The sequence below is a fragment of the Bufo bufo genome, chromosome 10 (genome assembly GCF_905171765.1).
Source record: "Bufo bufo chromosome 10, aBufBuf1.1, whole genome shotgun sequence".
Classification (NCBI taxonomy): Eukaryota; Metazoa; Chordata; class Amphibia; order Anura; family Bufonidae; genus Bufo; species Bufo bufo.
In genome coordinates, this window is record NC_053398.1 from 95,156,103 (window position 1) to 95,174,879 (window position 18,777).

At 43.1% G+C, this 18,777-nt stretch overlaps 1 protein-coding gene across 3 annotated transcripts in view; it reads right to left on the reverse strand.

The window, feature by feature from the left end:
* SPTBN2 (spectrin beta, non-erythrocytic 2) overlaps positions 1-18,777 on the reverse strand; it is a 264,500-nt gene that overhangs the window by 24,886 nt on the left and 220,837 nt on the right. For all 3 annotated transcript variants that reach the window (XM_040410084.1, XM_040410082.1, XM_040410083.1), the window contains 13 exons: positions 17,284-17,435; positions 13,632-13,805; positions 12,809-12,900; positions 12,413-12,493; positions 10,745-10,860; positions 8,813-8,925; positions 7,724-7,911; positions 3,805-3,922; positions 3,566-3,724; positions 3,024-3,326; positions 2,786-2,939; positions 1,425-2,295; positions 937-1,074 (listed from right to left, as the gene is read on the reverse strand). In XM_040410084.1, coding sequence (XP_040266018.1) covers positions 937-1,074; positions 1,425-2,295; positions 2,786-2,939; positions 3,024-3,326; positions 3,566-3,724; positions 3,805-3,922; positions 7,724-7,911; positions 8,813-8,925; positions 10,745-10,860; positions 12,413-12,493; positions 12,809-12,900; positions 13,632-13,805; positions 17,284-17,435 — 2,659 coding nt within the window. The remainder of the gene's footprint in view (positions 1-936; positions 1,075-1,424; positions 2,296-2,785; positions 2,940-3,023; positions 3,327-3,565; positions 3,725-3,804; positions 3,923-7,723; positions 7,912-8,812; positions 8,926-10,744; positions 10,861-12,412; positions 12,494-12,808; positions 12,901-13,631; positions 13,806-17,283; positions 17,436-18,777) is intronic.

Sequence of the window (18,777 nt, forward strand, 5' to 3'; positions counted from 1 at the left end):
AAAGTAGTAAACTATAACATTCTTTAAAAGGTTAAATAATTCAAGATTCAAATGTCGGAACATAATATTCTACCCATATGGCTTACACCGATTGGTTTTCCTGCTTTTGTCCCCTAGTTTGCCATTAATACTGCTCCATATTCTTCATATGGAGATAAAAATGAGAAGAGTGGCTAACCCTCATACCTATTGTTATTACAAAAAAAAAAAAAAAAAAATTATAAAAAGCCTTAAACGGACATGTCACATGGGCCAGGAGCATACTGAGAGGACAGTGTTCCTCTGATAACAGATGAGGGAAATTAGGTTAGCTAAATGCACCAGAATTCTAGCACAATTTGCTCCAGCAAACTGGTGTACAGGCCTTGTGCTAGATTTATGGGTTTTAAATATTTTTTATGCCTCACTAAACAATTTTTAAGAGTTTACAAAAGTACAAAAGGGGGGGGGGGGGGGTTAAAAGGAGTCTTAAAATGCCCCAAAAGTGTCATAAGTGCCCCAAAAGTGCATGAGCCATTTTGAATGCTGCATGTTCTGCTTGCCTGGTATAGTTATAAGCAGCCTGAATGTCAAACAATAATACTACTTCTCTGCCAATGATCTAAGACCATAGAAAAACATTAAAAATATATATAAAAAAACACCACCACATGCATCTCCCTGTCCACCTATATATGAAATAAACCATTCAGTGTGACCGATTCCTATTGAACAGTCCGCATTTTCATACCATGATGCATCCGAGTCACACATTTACGCCATTTCTATGTGAAAAACATGCCATTTTTCCACCACTTTTGTCCCCAGTGAATGCTCTCATTCAAGTACCCATGATTCATTAGAATGCAAGCATTAAAGCACTCAGTTATTATCTTTTGCATCATACGATGAATCAGAACTTGAAACATCTCCAATGAAAGCAATAAGTATTCTTACCGCGAGTTTAACTGATCTTGCATATTCCGGATACTGTCTTCATTTCTGTGGTCAGTGTTCAGCAGCTGCCCAGCCACTTCATTTACAGAGGCGATTCTTGATGCCAAACTGTTCATTTCTGCCTCGAGCGTTTCAAACCTGCAACAAGACAGATTCTTTAGGTAACCTCTATAAATCAATTTTTGCCTGATAACTGCAGAGAGCCTATCAAGTTTCTGAGGACAAGAAATATGAGAGATGACATATGATGACCACCTCAAGATCCACTTAAATGTAAGATAATCTAAATGTTCTATGAATACCTGCATGGAAGTCAGTAAATGTCTAGGTGGATGGTGGCCAACTGGGTATCATGTGTTTTCAGCACTTATCAATGAAATGTATCAATATGTGCCTTTTCTGAACTCATTTGCTAGATATTTTATATGTGTGCTTTAGCTTTTTTTCACTGTTGTGACAGGCACCTACAAGAATCTACACAAACTTACCTTTGCTGGACAACTTCCAGATCTTCAAGTTTCTCTGGGATGTCCATTCCGTTTAGCCACTGTTCTTTTTCATCTATCCAAAGTATGCAAGCATCTGCTTCACTAAACATTTTATAAAGAGCCAGTGAGTCTTGAAGGGCCTGCTTACGATGAGCAGCCAAAGTCACCAGCTCATCATAGCGTTGCTCCAAAGCAGGAAGTCTTCCATCGACCTCTGGAGAATGAGAGTATGTTGTTGGCAAACTACTGGCTTGTTCATGTAGAGTATCGATAGCTGGTCGGTGATTGAGTATCTCCTCTTCCATATCTTTGTGTTTCTTAATTAACCTTTGTGTTGAGTACTCATCATGGCCTACATCATTAGTTGAAACGAGTCTCAAAGTGTCTAGAATCCAAACCTCAGCATCATTGGCATCAGCTTGGAACTGGTAGTAACTATAGGCTTCCCTCAATTTCTGTTCCCGGTCTTCAGCCAAAGCTTCAAGCTGCTTCCATTGTTCTTTAACTTCCAATATTTTCTCTTCAATTTCTCTGGCTCCAAAGTGACCCTGTGCTACAAGTTCTTCACCTTCAGCTACTGTCTGTTGCAGTGGCCCGTAACGCCCACTCATTTCATCACGGAAAGCATTATGCTTGCTGATTAACCTTAAGGAGCTGGTAATATCTTTACCATAGTCATCAGACATTAGAAGGCGACTTTGTTCTCGGATCCAAGCTTCCTCTTCAACCATATCCCAGAAGAATTTCCAAAGTCTCCTAGACTCCTCTAGTTTAGACCTTCGAGCTGCAGATAGATTGCACAATTCTGCATATTGCTGTTCTAAAAGCTGTACACGCTTTCGCACCAACTCAGGGTCACATGGTTTGTAATCTAGATGATAAAAAAATATATATATTTAATAACAAATTTAATGTTCTCCATTCTTGCGCTCTAATGTTAATCCGCCAGGTCTTAGGCTAGGTTCACACCTGAGCGTTTTACAGCGCGTTCCTACGCGCTGTAAAACGCTCAACAGGCAAAAACCAATGTTTCCCTATGGGCATGGTTCTCACCTGAGCGTTTTACAGCGCGTACGAACGCGCTGTAAAACGCCCTACGCCCCAAGAAGTACAGGAGCTTCTTTGGGGCGTATTGTCGCACGTAACACCTCTGTTTTTCATTGTACGCCTCTTTGTCAATAGCAAGAACGTGCGTACGACACGCGTTTCCAAAATACAAAAACGCCCCAAAATACGCTTCAAAAACGCCCGATAAAAACACCTGTAAACAGCGCTTATCGAATACGCTCAGGTGTGAACCCAGCCTTAGATTTAGGCTACACTACTGGTTACAATTCTCGTGCAAATCATTTTCTACATACCTTCATCATCAGTCATGAATTTTTGTGCAACAGCGCTAACTGATTTTACGCGTTCTGACTGAACAGCAATGTCAGCCTCCACTAGTGTATGAGTTTGTAGAAGATCTTCTACGCCATGAAGGTGTTTCCCATAATCTTCAGACTGAAGACGGCCCTGATTGAAGAGAAGACAATAAAAGATATAATTTCAACGTGTAACGACGATCATGTAAAGCAAAGGATTCAGAATCATCCATACCTTCATATCATCTGTCCAGTCCATGAGATACATCAGATCTTGGAACATTCTTTGAAGTTCTAGGTTCATCAAGAGTCTTCGGCGCCTGGCTGCAACCAGCTCCCTTAAATAATCCCATAAACGGGTCACATTATTCTTACGAGCCAAAATTCTTCTAATGTCATGATAATTCTCTGCCTCTAGTTCATTGGCAACTGCATTTACTGCTTGTACACGTTCGCTGTAGGCAATAATATCTGTCTCAATAGCTTCATGTTTCCGCACGGCAGCTTCAACTGCAGCAAGGTCCACACCAAAGTTATCCTATAATGTAAGAGGGAAGGTCAGATTAAAGCTTTTTATAACAAGGTCTTGGTGTATGGGTTTTAGAAAGTACTAAATAGTGGGGTACTCCAGTAACAGCAGTAATATATATTTCATCACTATTCCATTAAATTTCCCCTATAAATTTGGTGAAGTTTATTAAACAAAGAAATATAAATGTGATTAACATAAGAAAATATACAAAAAAAGGACTTGGGTAACACAACAATGTTGAATACCTGTGAGACAAGACGCTGGTTCTCACTTAACCAGGTTTCTCTCATGGCTGCCTTCCGATCAAATCTAGCTGCCAACTGCTCCAATTTTTCTTGGCGAATCAGCTCGTTACGCAAGGCAAGCTCTCGTTCATGTTCTGCCTTCTCCAGGCGCTCCCAGGCCTTCAACAATAAAAGAGCAAGTTATTTCAGCAACAGAAAACGCACAGCACTCAGAAAGGGAATGGTGGTATAGACTGTACCTTGTTTATATCAGATATAAGTTTTCCTTCCCTTGGAGTATAGACCTTTTGATTGTTTGCTCTCATTTTACTCTGTATGGTAAAGAGGAGAACTTCCAAATTTCCTTTCTCTGTGAACCTGAAATATTAAAAATACAAAAAATTAAAACTGTACATACATGGACATTACTACCACTGTGTTCTACAGGGGCTGGCTATGCAAAAAAAATTCTCAAACTTTGTGGATAAAGGAGTTGTGTCACTTTATACGAGGCACTAAAGCCCCTTTCACACAAGTGTTCCACGCGGGTGCGATGTGTGAAGTGTACGCATAGCACCCGCACTCAATCCTGACGCATTCATTTCTGCATTGCATGAAAAACGCAGCAAGTTCTATATTCTGCGTTTTTCACGCAGCCCTGGCTCCAAAGAAGTGGATGGGGCTTTAGTGACAAACGCGTTCCATCCAGATGTAATCCGGATACAGTCCGGGTGCAATGCGTTTTTCACTGATGGTTGCTAGGAGATGTTGTTTGTAAACCTTCATTTTTTTTCACTAGAGTGAAAAACGCATTGCACCCGCGCAGAAAAAACGGAATACAATCGCAGACAAAACTGACTGAACTTGCTTGCAAAATGGTGCAAGTTTCACTTAACGCACCCGGAGCCAATCCGCATCGTTCGTGTGAAAGAGGCCTAACTAATGTATTGTTAGGCCTCGTTCACACGGACAATACGGATTGGCTCCGGATGCGTTCAGTGAAACTTGCACCATTTTGCAAGCAAGTTCAGTCAGTTTTGTCTGCAATTGCGTTCAGTTATTAATTTTTATACCGCGCGGGTGCAATGCGTTTAGATTTTTTTTTTCGCGCGTGTGATAAAAAACTGAAGGTTTACAAACAACATCTCTTAGTAACCATCAGTGAAAAACACATTGTATCCGGATGCAATGCATTTTTCACTGAAGCCCCATTCAGTTCTATGGGGCCAGGGCCGCGTGAAAAACGCAGAATATAGAACATGCTGCGTTTTTCTCGCAAACGCAGAACTGATGCGTAAAAAAATATGCTCATGTACACAGACCCATTAAAATGAATGGGTCAGGATTCAGTCCGGGTGCTATGTGTTCACGTCACGCATTGCACTTGTGCGGAAAACTCGCCCATGTGAAAGGGGCATTATTATCCATATTGCTTCCTTTGCTGGCTGGATTTTTTCCCCCATCACATTATACACTGCTCGTTTCCATGGTTACGACCAACCTGCAATCCATCAGACCATGGAAGCGCACATAGGCCAGTGCTTTTTCCTATAGTGTACAAGCACGACCACCGCTGATGGATACCAGGGTGGTCGTAACCATGGAAATGAGCAGTGTATAAATATGATGGAAAAATGAATCCAGCCAACAAAGGAGACAATATGGACAAGGACAATACATTAGTAAGTGCCTTGTATTAACCTTCTCTACATGATAAATGTTATTTGCTGAAGTGACTTAATCCTTTCAAGCGTTTCAATACTTTTTGGCAAACGTAACAGAATAGATTAGGCTGTAGGTGTTATGTGACAGTTGGACATTTATTTTTTATTTTGATGGATCCAGAAGATTAGAAACCACCGGAAAGTAACTAGAGGGAGGCGCAGAAAGCAGAAGAGTTAATGAGAAGATCAAAACCAAGAGGAAATGCTTCTGTTATCTCAGAGAAGTTTTGGCTTGGCACAGGATTATGAGCAGATGGTTGTATGCGTCGATGAAAACTCACTTAAACACAGGTAGGAGGTTGACTCGGGCAGTCATCCAACATCTCTAGTCCGATAAATCCCTCTCAGAAATATTCAAGTATTGTACAGATTGCTCTACTTGGGTGATAGATTAGCATTTTTTGGGCAGCTCAGTTGTAACTGGTTGTTTTACACAATCATTTTTCTAGCAGTGAAACACATTGTTGTATTGACCGGCTTCATCACAGAACTTCCAATGTGGTGGGACCTAAAAACTCCCAATTATCTATCCCAGCGTCAGCATACGTTCTGTCCCACGACCAGCAGCTAATGAACCAAGTGGGGTAACTGCCATGCGGTTAGCCATTAAAGGCGTTCTCTCACTTCAGCAAGTGGCATTTATCATGTAGAGAAAGTTAATACAAGCCACCTACTAATGTATTGTTATTATCCATATTGCTTCCTTTGCTGGCTGGATTCATTTTCCCATCAAATTATACACGTCTTGTTTCCATCTTTTCTTTAACACTTATTTTTGTGCCACCAAGTGGGATGAGGAAAAAAACTTGTCAAATTTTTTTTATATGGTGTTTGTTGTGCGAGATATGTAACATGTTATTTGTACTTCTTACATTTTTGTATTATTTTTTGAAAGGAAAAAGCTTTTTTTGCTGTACTTTTCTTTTTCATATTCTTACCATTTCTATTTAACTTTTTAGCCCCAGACTTGACCATGTACTGCAGTGTTTTGTGCCAATGTATATCAATGAGGCTCTCCCCCCATCTCTGTCTAACCACTTAGATACCACAATCGCTATGGACTGTGGACTCTAAGGCTGGGTTCACACGGGTGTTGCGGGAAAATGTGCGGGTGCGTTGCGGGAACACCCGCGATTTTTCCGCGCGAGTGCAAAACATTGTAATGAGTTTTGCACTCGCGTGAGAAAAATCGCGCATGTTTGGTACCCAAACCCGAACTTCTTCACAGAAGTTCGGGCTTGGGATCAATGTTCTGTAGATTGTATTATTTTCCCTTATAACATGGTTATAAAGGGAAAATAATAGCATTCTGAATACAGAATGCATAGTAAAACAGCGCTGGAGGGGTTAAAAAAAAATAAAAAAATTATTTAACTCACCTTAGTCCACTTGATCGCGGCCCGGCATCTCCTTCTGTCTCCTTTGTTGAACAGGACCTGTGGTCAGCCTTAATTACAGGAACAGGACCTTTGATGACGTCACTCCGGTCATCACATGATCCATCACCATGGTAAAAGATCATGTGACATACCATGTGATGACCGGAGTGACGTCATCAAAGGTCCTGTTCCTGTATTTAATGCTCACCACAGGTCCTATTCAACAAAGGAGACAGAAGGAGATGCCGGCATCGCGATCAAGTGGACTAAGGGGAGTTAAAAAAAAAAATGTTATTTTTTTTTTAACCCCTCCAGCGCAGTTTTACTATGCATTCTGTATTCAGAATGCTATTATTTTCCCTTATAACCATGTTATAAGGCAAAATAATAATGATCGGGTCTCCATCCCGATCGTCTCCTAGCAACCGTGCGTGAAAATCGCACCGGAACCGCACTTGCTTGCGGATGCTTGCGATTTTCACGCAACCCTATTCACTTCTATGGGGCCTGCATTGCGTGAAAAACGCAGAATATAGAGCATGCTGCGATTTTCACGCAACGCATAAGTGATGCGTGAAAATCACCGTTCATGTGAACAGCCCCATAGAAATGAATGGGTCGGTATTCAGTGCGGGTTTAATGCGTTCACCTCACGCATTGCATCTGCGCGGAATACTCGCCCGTGTGAAAGGGGCCTAAGGTTTTAAATGGGCATGATCAGAGGCCAGCTGTCAGCCCGACCTCACATGTGCACAGCTTCCGAGCCTGTATGTCACACAATGCCTTAAGGCATTATATGATCAAGACACATGTCTTAGAGGTCACACCAACATACGTTTATATGGCATCACCTCGCTCTGGAGGATTTGACGCAATCTTATATTCTGTGGTCAACTCTTTGAATTCAATGGGTGCTCCAAGACACGTTTGTTCGGTCGAGATAATTGCCAAATGAAAAGGAATTTCTAGGGGTGACAAACTTCAAATTTGGCCAACCAAAAACATCAATTGAATAAATCTTTAGGACTGCAGCGGACATAGCTACACATCGAGCTAGTTAGAAAAATAAAACTCACTTGGGAGGCTTCTCTACCGTTCGGTAAGTGTTGAAGGCTTGAAGCTGGTTTTGAACACCAGTCAAGGAGTTCGCCAACTTTCGATCATTGAGAGTAATGATCATCTGCTCAATCCATTGGAGAAGCTCAGATGCCAGGCGCTCATAATTCTCAATAAGCTGGTCCGCTTCAATTGCATGGTCCAGAACCTAGCAAAGCAACGTGAAGAAATTCCTTCAGACATTTCCATTACTTTGTGCATCATACATGAAGGTAGGTTTCGTTTTCATAATTTTTTTACAGAATTTTTAGGGTGCATGGCTGAAAGGGAGACAAATAGGTATAACTGCAATTGTATGAGCAAGAATTGGGGAATGCAACGGAATTCACCCGCAGCTAAAAGGAGTGACTGAGACACTAATAATAATTCATGCAGTTCTCCAATAAACATGTTCCCAGGGTGGAGCTTGCCTATACACATCAATCTGTTATCGAGCCAAAGTCTGAAATGTAAGACTACAGTCATACACAGTTTACAGCTTTGCAATGTTCTCTATAAACTTTCCACTCCTATATCCTCTAATGATGATTTTTAAATTCAGATTGCATCACAAAATATTGAACACCTTAAAAAACAAACAGCCTAAACAGACACTCCCTGTACCTAATGATATAGACTACATGGATGATGTGTCAAAACGTTTCATCATCGGCGAGACAAAAGTAAAAAATAAATAAAAATACCTAAAAGGGGTTGTGCATACTTACCTACTATCTGGCGCTGGCTCGCCATTCCTCTTCCTGGCCTTGGTTGGTCATCTGCACTCCCAGGCAGTAAACTTCCGTTTTGACACTGCTGCAGCCAACCACTGGGTGCAGTGGTGACCTGCTGTCCTTGCGTCATGTCAAATGGTAAAATGACGCAAGGGGAGCAGGTCACCAGCACGGCCAACATTTGGCTGCCGCGGTGTCGAAACAGAAGTGTACATCTTGGGAGCGCAGAGAGAAAAGGAGCTGGGAAGCAGGCAAGTATGCTTCCCTTCACAAGTCTACCCAAGAGGGGGAGCTTGACAAAGGTGCACAACCCCTTTTAAACAAACAATCAAGTACCTTGCCAATACGTTTCCCCTCCACTGCCAGGGCCTTCATCTTTGAGAAGTAGTGGTAGAACGTTGCCACATAAGTAATGATGGACTTCTCATCTGGTTGGTCGACATTTACATCTGAAGAAACAAAGTGTGAACATGTTAAAGGTTTCTAGTGTAATAAAAAGATCAATTCACCAGATAAAGTCTCTAAAATAATAATAATAATAAAATAAAAAATATATAAAAAAAATTTATATTATAATTTATATATATATATATATATATATATATATATATATATATATATATATATATATATATATATATATATATATAAAAGAAGCTGGACAAAGGCTCCATAGAGAGCTGAAACATTGCTGCTGGTTGGGTGAATAAACCGTCCACTTTTTTCCATCACAAATTGGAGTGCTGCCTTCTTTTGCTTTTTATATATATACATACATACATACATACATACATACATACATACATACATACACACACACACACACACACACACACATACCCTATTCACCCTAGTGGACTGATCTTTAGATCCACAAAATGTAACCCAAGAGCAAAACCTATGTAAGGGCTGTTTCAGCGAGCGGATCCCGTGTGTGTCATCGCAGCGTGAATGACAGCCAAGCCCCGCACTGGACAGCAGAGACATGACTGACAATGCTCCGTGCCTCTCTGTGATCTTTTTACTACAAAATCACAGTGAGATAAAGTTGTTACCGTGATTTTGTAGTGAAAAGATCACAGAGAGGCGCGGAGCATTGTCAGTCATGTTAATGCTCCGTGTCTCTGCTGTCCGGAATGGGGCTTGGTTGTCATTCACGAGATCAGCTCGTGTGAAACAGCCCTAAGGATTAGCTGTATCAGATTCAGCTCTGGATTTATCACTCTCCTTTCCTACTGAACCCACAGAGGCCAGATTCACACAGCATTTAAGGTATTTTTCAAACCCAGAAATGCTGTGTCCAGATGCATGCGGTTTGTCTACATTAGTATACAAATTTCTCACAATATACACAATTATTACCCCAATTATTCCTGTTTTATGGTGTGCAAATTTTGTGTAAACATTTGTGACTTTTTGCCGGTTTGAGCTTTAAAGAGTGATAAGTAGAAGAGGTTTAGTGGGCGGGTGTGGCATCCTATGGCCCCACAGATTTACCATAACCTATGCCAGAAATTGGCTTCAATTTGGTGCCAAAAGATGCAATAAGGTTATTAAGAGGTATGCGACTCAAAAATTTGGTGCTTTTTACTCTCTTGAAATTAAGACCAGAGTATGAAACGTTGGTCTTAAAGAGGTTGTCCATCCTGCACCCCTGCCCATCGGCTGTTTCCCAGTAGCTGGAACTACACCGCTCAGTCCAATGTGCAGTAGATGGAGCTAGTAACTACAACACTGCTCCTATTCACTTCAATGGGAGCAGGGCTGCAGTAACCAGCTCTTCACCAAGATGTGTAAATCTGGTGCTAGAGTTGCTCTGAAACAGCTGATCAGCGAGGGTGCAGGGGGCGTCAAACCTCCAGTGATCAGCTAATGATGGCCCATCTTGAGGATTAAGCAAATCAATAGTAAAGGAGGGGACAATCTCCTTAATAAGTCTCCTTCCCCCCCCCATAGTGTTTCGGCTTCTGGCCCTTACTATGGCAGCTTTGTGGTCCATGTAGCATGCTCTCGGGTATGGCCCTTTTCTCTTTAGACTTGAATAATAAAAAGATTTTTAAAAAAACACCACATGTGGGGAAAAGCCACACAAAGACAGAGACAACATGCAGATGTTGGGTTATTTCAATCCAGGACTCCAGCACTAAAAGAAGGCAGTGCACACCAGGCTGCCAACTTAAAAGGATCTCTGGTATTTTTCCTACTCATCTTTCTGTGTTTTTTTCTTTTTTAAACCCTGTGTGAATGCAGCCAAAAGAAGTTATTTACCTTCAGGATCCAGAAGCTTAGTGAGGCCCAGCTCTCGCTCAGCAGTGTTGAATGCGTTCTGCAAGTTGTGGTGAGCATTGGATTTCTTCAGAGTGTCAAAGTCAATAACATCTGGCCTACAATAGGGAAGAACAAGATCAAACTATTTCATATGAGAACAACTGCTCGTCACGCATTTCAGTCATTCCGGACAACCACTTGGTTGGGCTCTTCCGCATGTATTGTTTGAATATTGCTGGTGACAGAGACCTGTACGTCCCGTAGGGATATGCCTAAGCACGGTGGCTCAGTGGTTAGCACTAGTGCCTTGCAGCGCTGGGGTCCTAAGTTCACAATATCTCCATGGAGTTTGTATGTTCTCCCCATGTTTTTGTGGGTTTCCTTCAGGTGCTATGGTTTTTCCCCCCACACTCCAATGACATCCTGATAAGGAATTTAGATTGCGAGCTCCCCTGGGGATAACGATTAATAAGTCTGTAAAGCGCTGTGGAATATGGCGGCGCCATATAAAAGTGGGTAAAATGAATAAACTCTTTACCGCTGGGTAATGGAAACCTGTATTTTACTTTTTAAGTACTGGTTACTTTCTAGTTCTGCTTTATTACTGCACAGCTATGAAACTATAGTTTAGCTGCGTGGTCTAATGCAAGTCTGATACAGGATAAAGCGGCTGTCTATCCGACTCTGCTTCACGATGGCCTTACATATTAGATGTATGTTGGCTGAATGCAACCATTTCATCTGCTAACCATATGATCTGACAGCAGATGTTGGGGGAGATAAGGCTCAGGCATGTTGGATTTGAACTGCCCAATCCTTTTGTTTTCGGGGAGATAAGAGGTCTGGCAGTAGCGTCCTCCCCTCTTTCAAATGAAAATACATGATGCTTTTTTGGCGAAGGCTATGTTCACCGTAGCATTATGAAATCTGGCAGGGAGAGGAACCTTCTGCCCTAGTTCGCCGTATCCAGGAGTGCCAGATGTCCACTGACTACAATGGGATCTGATGGGGATCCAGCTGTTTTCCGGCATAAATGTCGGCTTTCTGCCGGGACAGGCTGCCGGATTACTTAGCACTAATGTGAACCTATCGGCTAGCCTGAGCAGGAACGTGTATGAGGGGATCAGGGAGCAGTAGGCGACAGCTTTCATATGTGTTTCGCCGACCTTACACTGCCATTAATAATTGCAGGCCCAGCAGGAATTCGATGTATGGAGGAGCCAGTGCCCATTACATCTAGTATAGAAGGATTAGAAGCTGCAATATTACTGTAAGCCTCAGGAGGACGCTACAAATCGGTTCTCCATACCGGCAGTCACACATGCTCACTATCACTCCATTCATCTCTTCAGCACTCAGCCATCTCCGGCTGTCCCATACAGTACACATGTGTGACTGCCACTCCATTTAAATGGGGAAACACAGGGCCCCCCCCCCAGGATTGGTAGGGATTCCAGTGGTCGGACCACCACAGAACAGATACTTATCCACCGTCCTGTGGATAGGGAATAAGTGTTTGTTGTGGGACACCATTTGCAGAGGGCATACACTCATTAGGGGCAAAACTTCAAATATGGGGTCTTTTACTAAAAACTATGAAAACCCTTCTGGTATGAAACCTTTCTGCACAGCTTACATAGAATACAATTTCTAAGAAAAGTTCCCAACCTGTGTTTGTGCACGATCGCATTAAATGCCAGCCCGTCACGCCAACTTGTCGTGAAGTTGTGAACGTTAACATTTGGATACCTGGAGAAAAATAACAATTGAAGTTTAACGAAGAGTCCGTTACCGAAATCAGCTAAATAAGGTCGCCTGCATTTTCCATCTATAAAAATGATGGCCATATTGTTGAGTCATCTAACAGGAATGAAAGCGTTAAACCTTGCACTTCCGGATTGTATACTAATAGTCTGCAATGCAAATACTTCACGCGAAGTCGGAAAATATGCGGGACGCTGGGCTGTAAACATTCACATGGCTCCATATCGCTTCTGCCTTCAGCACGTACGCGTGGAATACATGAGGGACACTATGACCCTTCATCCATTGTTTAGTGCTCACCCAGCAGTCTTCATTTGACACCATAGTAATAACGCATCCTTAGCGGACTTCTTCTCTTTATTATCTTCCGTCTCAACACTGATATCTTGAATCTGCAAAGCAAACATAGTTTTACTGGAATCTTTTCTCTTGCCTTTATAAATCTATTCTAAAGGCAGGTTACACGGGAGGAGGAGCAGCCGATGGTCGGGAAGGAAGCGTTCCTTCCCAACATTTGGCTCCTAGCTAACGGAAGGAGACCGCTGCGTTTACAGTAGGAGGACGAGGGGTCACTGTTGTGATGGCTCGTCCTCATGCAGCTGCATGGTTTCTGGGCAGAAGATTGCTGTTTAGACCGCACAATCTGCTGCCCAGAAACCATCATTTATTTGCCTGCATGAAAGTGCGTGATCGGCTGCACATTTAGAGGGGCAGATTGTTGGGAACAAGCGCTCATTCCCGATAATCTGCCTGAATATCAGGCTGTGTAAATCCACCTTTAGGCTTCATTCCAGTGGTTGCATTATGGCACCCATACAGTGCTACGTGGCCCTACGCTAGCTCTATTTTCAAGTATATGAAAAACGATGGAGAGCTCTCACTCGGAGCTCATGTGCCTCAGCTTCTCTCCACTGAGAACCAGTGCAAGAAGTGAGAGGAAACCACCGAAAATGGGTGCAGCCAGAGGTGCCATGGGTAGACAAACCAGGCATTTGGCAGAGGAGTTGGGGGGGTGCTAGAAAATAATGGGAAAGTTGTCAGGAGGTGTGGGGTGGTAAATAATAACGGAACCCCTATAAACACAGGACAACCAGTTTAAGAAGTTTAAGCCACATAATATTACCTGAAAACGGAGGATGATGGTCCAAATGAGTCCTAGAGTCAGCCTGTGGTTCCCATCCACAATGTCATGGGATCCCATGTTCTCCAAATGGACTTTTTGTTCCTTTAAAAACTGTAGTGCTTTGTCGACATTTTCAAGGCAATGAATACGCATACGACCCTTGGTGGGCTTGGGCTATAATAGATCAAAAAAAGCAAAGTCAATATGTTTTGCATAGTTTTATGCTGGTGGATTGTGACCAATATTCTCCACCATTGCTTCTGCAGACTAACGGACAACTATTCTGGTTTCCTCACTTCCAAATTGTTCCAGTGGTTACCTGACCAGGGCTGTGCCTATAGCTAGGTAAATGGTGAAAATAGTATAGTTCTATAACTAATAAAAAACAATATGCTTCCATTCCATAAGGAGAGAACATCAGTTAGATAATCAGAGATCTATGCTAATGCAATCTGCATTTATTATTATTTCGGTGAGAGCTGCACATCATGGGGCTGGTCACCTATAGGTGACATTACACAGACACTTCCGGGAGACATTGTTGCTGCGGCTATGATGCATGCTGCTTTGGACAGGCTCACTTTCACCTTCCTATACCTTCTACCAACGACACAGGAGGCTTTGGTCGACCATCAATACAGACCTCTTGGTGAAGCCAAAGAGTTTAACATTTGGAAGGTGGAGGCCACATGATGAACTTGTTTTGTTAAATGTAAATCCAAATGCTGAATATTAAAAATAGGAATCACAGGCACCCAACCGGTTTGGGCAGATTAGGAATCTAGGTAATAATCTAGGATGACAGATTATTCATGTATCTAAAAGTCATTTAGGGTCCATTCACACGTCCGTAAATGTTTCGCGGATCCGCAAAACACGGACACCGGAAATGTGCATTCTGCAATTTGCGGACCGCACATCGCCGGCACTATAATAGAAAATGCCTAAATCTTGTCCGCAATTGCGGACAAGAATAGGACAATAAGGACATGTTCTATTTTTTTTGCAGAAACGGAAGTACGGATGCGGAAGCGCGGACAGCACATTCGGCCCCATTGAAAATGAATGGGTCCGCACGGATGCGGAACCCATTTTGCGGACGTGTGAATAGACCCTTACATGTATGCTTAGTGATACAGACCAGTAGACCGCTCATCATGGAAAACAGCATTTTAGGTTTTTTTTAGAAATAAGTAAGCAGTGGCAGACCACAGAGGACAGTGATTGGCTGCAGCAGTCACATGATGTATACCGGCACGTCACCAAGCAGTGGCAGGAGGACTGGACGAGGACAGAACGACACTGGACAAAGGGGTGTATATAACATGATTAGTTTTTTTAAATTTAGGATATTGCGGGGCTTGTTAATTATGTAGGACAACCCCGTTCTCAGGCTGACAACCAATAGTCATTTTCTCAGCACATTCAGTCAATAAGGTGTCAGTGCACTCCTACTATAACGGAATAGGATATCAGAAGCATAATGACCAACATTTGGTCGATGCCTCTTATTTCTGAATTTTTTATTTGACATGGTTACACAAGGATAATTAATACCTTTATACATGAGGGCATAAGGACATCAGATTGGCTGTCACTCCGCTGGATCGGGCCCAACCTTGTACACGGACCCCCACTGACTGCCAGGAGCCCAAGCATCACAGACATGCGAGAGAAGTCTGGGAGTCCACACTAACACACCCAGAGCAGGAACATGTTGCGTGGATTTAGGTCATTCTATGTGACTTAAAGGGTTTTTCCGAGAGCCGACACCCAGGACCCCTGCCCATCAGCTGTTTGAGAAGGCAGTGGAGCTCGCAGTAGTGCCGCGGCCTTCTCTTAGCTTTTTCTAGGCCAGTGACGACATGTTCATCAGTCATGTGGCCACAGCTCAGCTCCATAGAAATGAATGAGGCTGAGCTGCAATACCGAGCACAGCCACTATACTAAGTACAGCACTGTGCTTGGTAAGCTGTAAGATGGCCCCAGCACTCACAGGGGGTTCAGCATTGCTTTGGGGCTGAGCTGTTGATACTACTGGACGCTTCCACTTAACAGGATGTATTAGACAGATTATTGCTAACGCGCGCTCATAAAAACGCTAGTTAGCGATGATCTGGCAGTGCAATACTGCCGCTGATTACCCGATGTACCAGCAAACACTTGTTCATCGAGCAATTGGAATCTTTCAACAGGTTTAAAAATCCTTGTTTGCCGGCAGCAGATCGTGGTGTCTAATCACGATCTTCTGCCCGCAAACAACTAGTCAGTATGGGGACGCGTGATGGCATCAGCAATCGCTCCTCCTAATACTGTGGAGGAGATCACTGCATGTAATTGCAGCGGTCTCCTCCACTAAGGAGCAGGCGATTGTTGGGAAGAAACGCTTCCCTCCCGACAATAAACTGCATGATCGCTGTATGTAATACAGCCGTTACAGCTCACAGGGGGCAATTAGAGGGGGCGTTGTAAGACAATGCCACGTTTACTGCTGCCAGTATTTGTCTGTGGCGATTGCAGGGCAGTGTGCTTGGTTTTATGCATCTCTCTGCAGTGGGTGTGGGTGACACCTCTGAGCTTAATAATTCGGGGGGAAGGGGGTCTATATACTTTTGGCCATACAGGTATGTGCCTCCCAGACCTGGTGGGCGCATCACAATCATTGACAATAAAGTGCTGCTCATCTGTGAGCTGCTCCAATATTTCCTGCTATAGCGGTCTGCCCCCACCTCATACTGTTCCATCATTTATGTACCACACCATTGCTCCGTCACTTTGTGCGTAAATGTGCGATTCTTCAGATATTGTGTTCTACCAAGCCTGATGAAGACACCCAAGTAGTCACAGTAGCTTCTTTTCACCGTCTTTCCACTTAGGCCCCCTTCATATAGCAGCTTTTCACAATTCTGCACCAAAAAAGCCATACCATGTTCTTTCTTGGTGCAGTCCTGGTTATAAACCGTGACTGCTCATTGCAAATTCCGGGAGGCGTATTCCGGGAAGGGGGCTGCCGTCGGCTTTTTGTGCAGAATAATCAAAAGATTATGTGTTAATGGGTCCAAAATGCCTGCTCGTTCAGCTGCGTACACATGTGGCGGTCATCCCTTCTGTATGGGGATGTATGATGGCTACCAAGATTGTCCCCATACAGTTTCATTGTGCTGGTGACAAACTATGATTTTGGATCACCCCACATATAAGCCTTTAGCTCATTGGATGGCTGGTCAGAGGCCCATTTACACTGCCCCATTATCCAGAATGACCATGTTAACGGCCTATATCCCATTAAAAGTTATCAACCACTGAGGGCTTGAATGTTATTCTTTCTATCTACTGACTAACATGGAGCATATTTTTTTCTTGAGATTTGCAGAGTCAGGCGCCTGCAGGAGTGCTGCATGGACTACACCTACAAAGAGCAACTTCCTCCCAAATACAAAAGCCACTGACGAGTGACAGCCAGTATGGACGCCATTACAGTCACCTTAACAGTCTCTCATATGGCTGAATAGGGCTTATTGTATCACTGAAATATAGGTCAAGCTCATAATCTTGGGCATAATTCTAGGATCGTCAGTGTAGGTAAACCGATAGTAAATAACATCTTACTGGACCCTTGGCCACTATGAACCGTTGTAGCCGGTCCACCTACCAGTTGTTCCCCAGACAGGACTTCCAGCAGTCGGATCAGCATCCTTCCATCTCGCAGGTCATTGTACAGGTCAGAAATCCTACAAGTGACCCGGGCAAGGTGAGAGTTGACCCATTTTGTAAAGGTTTTCTTTTGGACTGCTTCACGTTCATCTAGTTGTAAAGAGAACAATAAAAAAGATAAATATTACAATTTATAGAAGAATATATATCTGACATTATACACACTGGGCACTTCCCGTTTTATAGGGACCTCTACACCTGTCAGGGACCACCTCCCACAAGTCAATTTCTGACTTCAATTTGCTTGCGTCCAGGTCCCTGCTGTAAAACAGATTTCTAGCGCTGCCAAAGCAAAATGACCGACCACATCATGGAACAGGAACGGAAAAAGAGCAATGTGCTGCGTTGCGCTTCCATCACCACATTCCAAAAGGGCGAGAAAAGTGGGTGAAGTTTAGTGGAGGTGACCTCCACAGATTGGCAGATTTACCACAACTTCACACCAGAAAATGGCATAAAATACACAAATCTACTCCTAGTTTTCTGCTGCATGTGTGCCTTTTAAAGGGGTTGTCCATTTTCAGCAGGAAACCGGACAATGCTGGGGCTAGGCCTACAATAAAGAACTGAGCAGTACTGACCTAACAGTTCCAGCACCATCTGCCCGCTGCAGCCAATCACTCACCACTGCAGCCAGTTAAACAAACCCAGGCCCGGAGAATCGGAGCAATGGTGTAGGCACCAAATCTTTAATAAATTTGGCTCCTTGTATTTCGATGCGGTGCAGTTGAAGACTGGCATATGAGACAAACGTCTTCGTACATTTCCAGCTTTAGGTCCCAGATCTCATGAACTTTTTCCCCTTTCTTTTGGATGTCATTGTGGCGGTGTGGGGGAAATAACGTGCACACGGTTATCGTATAGCTTGAGGAAGGGGCAGCATTTACTTCTCCAGGGTTGGGCTGGGTTCACATTAGCGTTTCTTTTTCTGTTCTTCTGATCAGTCAGAAGAGCAGAAAAAAACAGATCCTGCATTTTAGGAATCCGTTCCACACATTTTGCGTCTTAGACATTTCCGTCCGATATCCGTTTAGATGGAAAAAAAAAAGTTCTAACATGCAGGAGTTTTTTCAGTCTAAAATAACGGATCTGAGATAGAAATAGCTTATGTGGCTGCAAAATGTGCATAACGGACGCCTAAAATACAGAATCCTTTTTTTTTTTCTGCCCTTCTGACGGATCAGAAGAACAGAAAACAAAACGGTGATGTGAACCCGGCCTTAGCGTTCATTTAGGGCTCATTCAGACGGTTGTATGCAGTCTGCAAAAATGCGGATCCGTTTTTGTTTGTTTTTCGCGGACAGTTCAGTATGTCCGCAAAAAAAAACGGATTGCATTCCAACTTTTGCAGACCCATAGACTTCAATGGGGCCACGTCCTGATTTTCACTAACAAGTATTGGACATGTTTTAATTGTTTTGCAGAAAGGCAT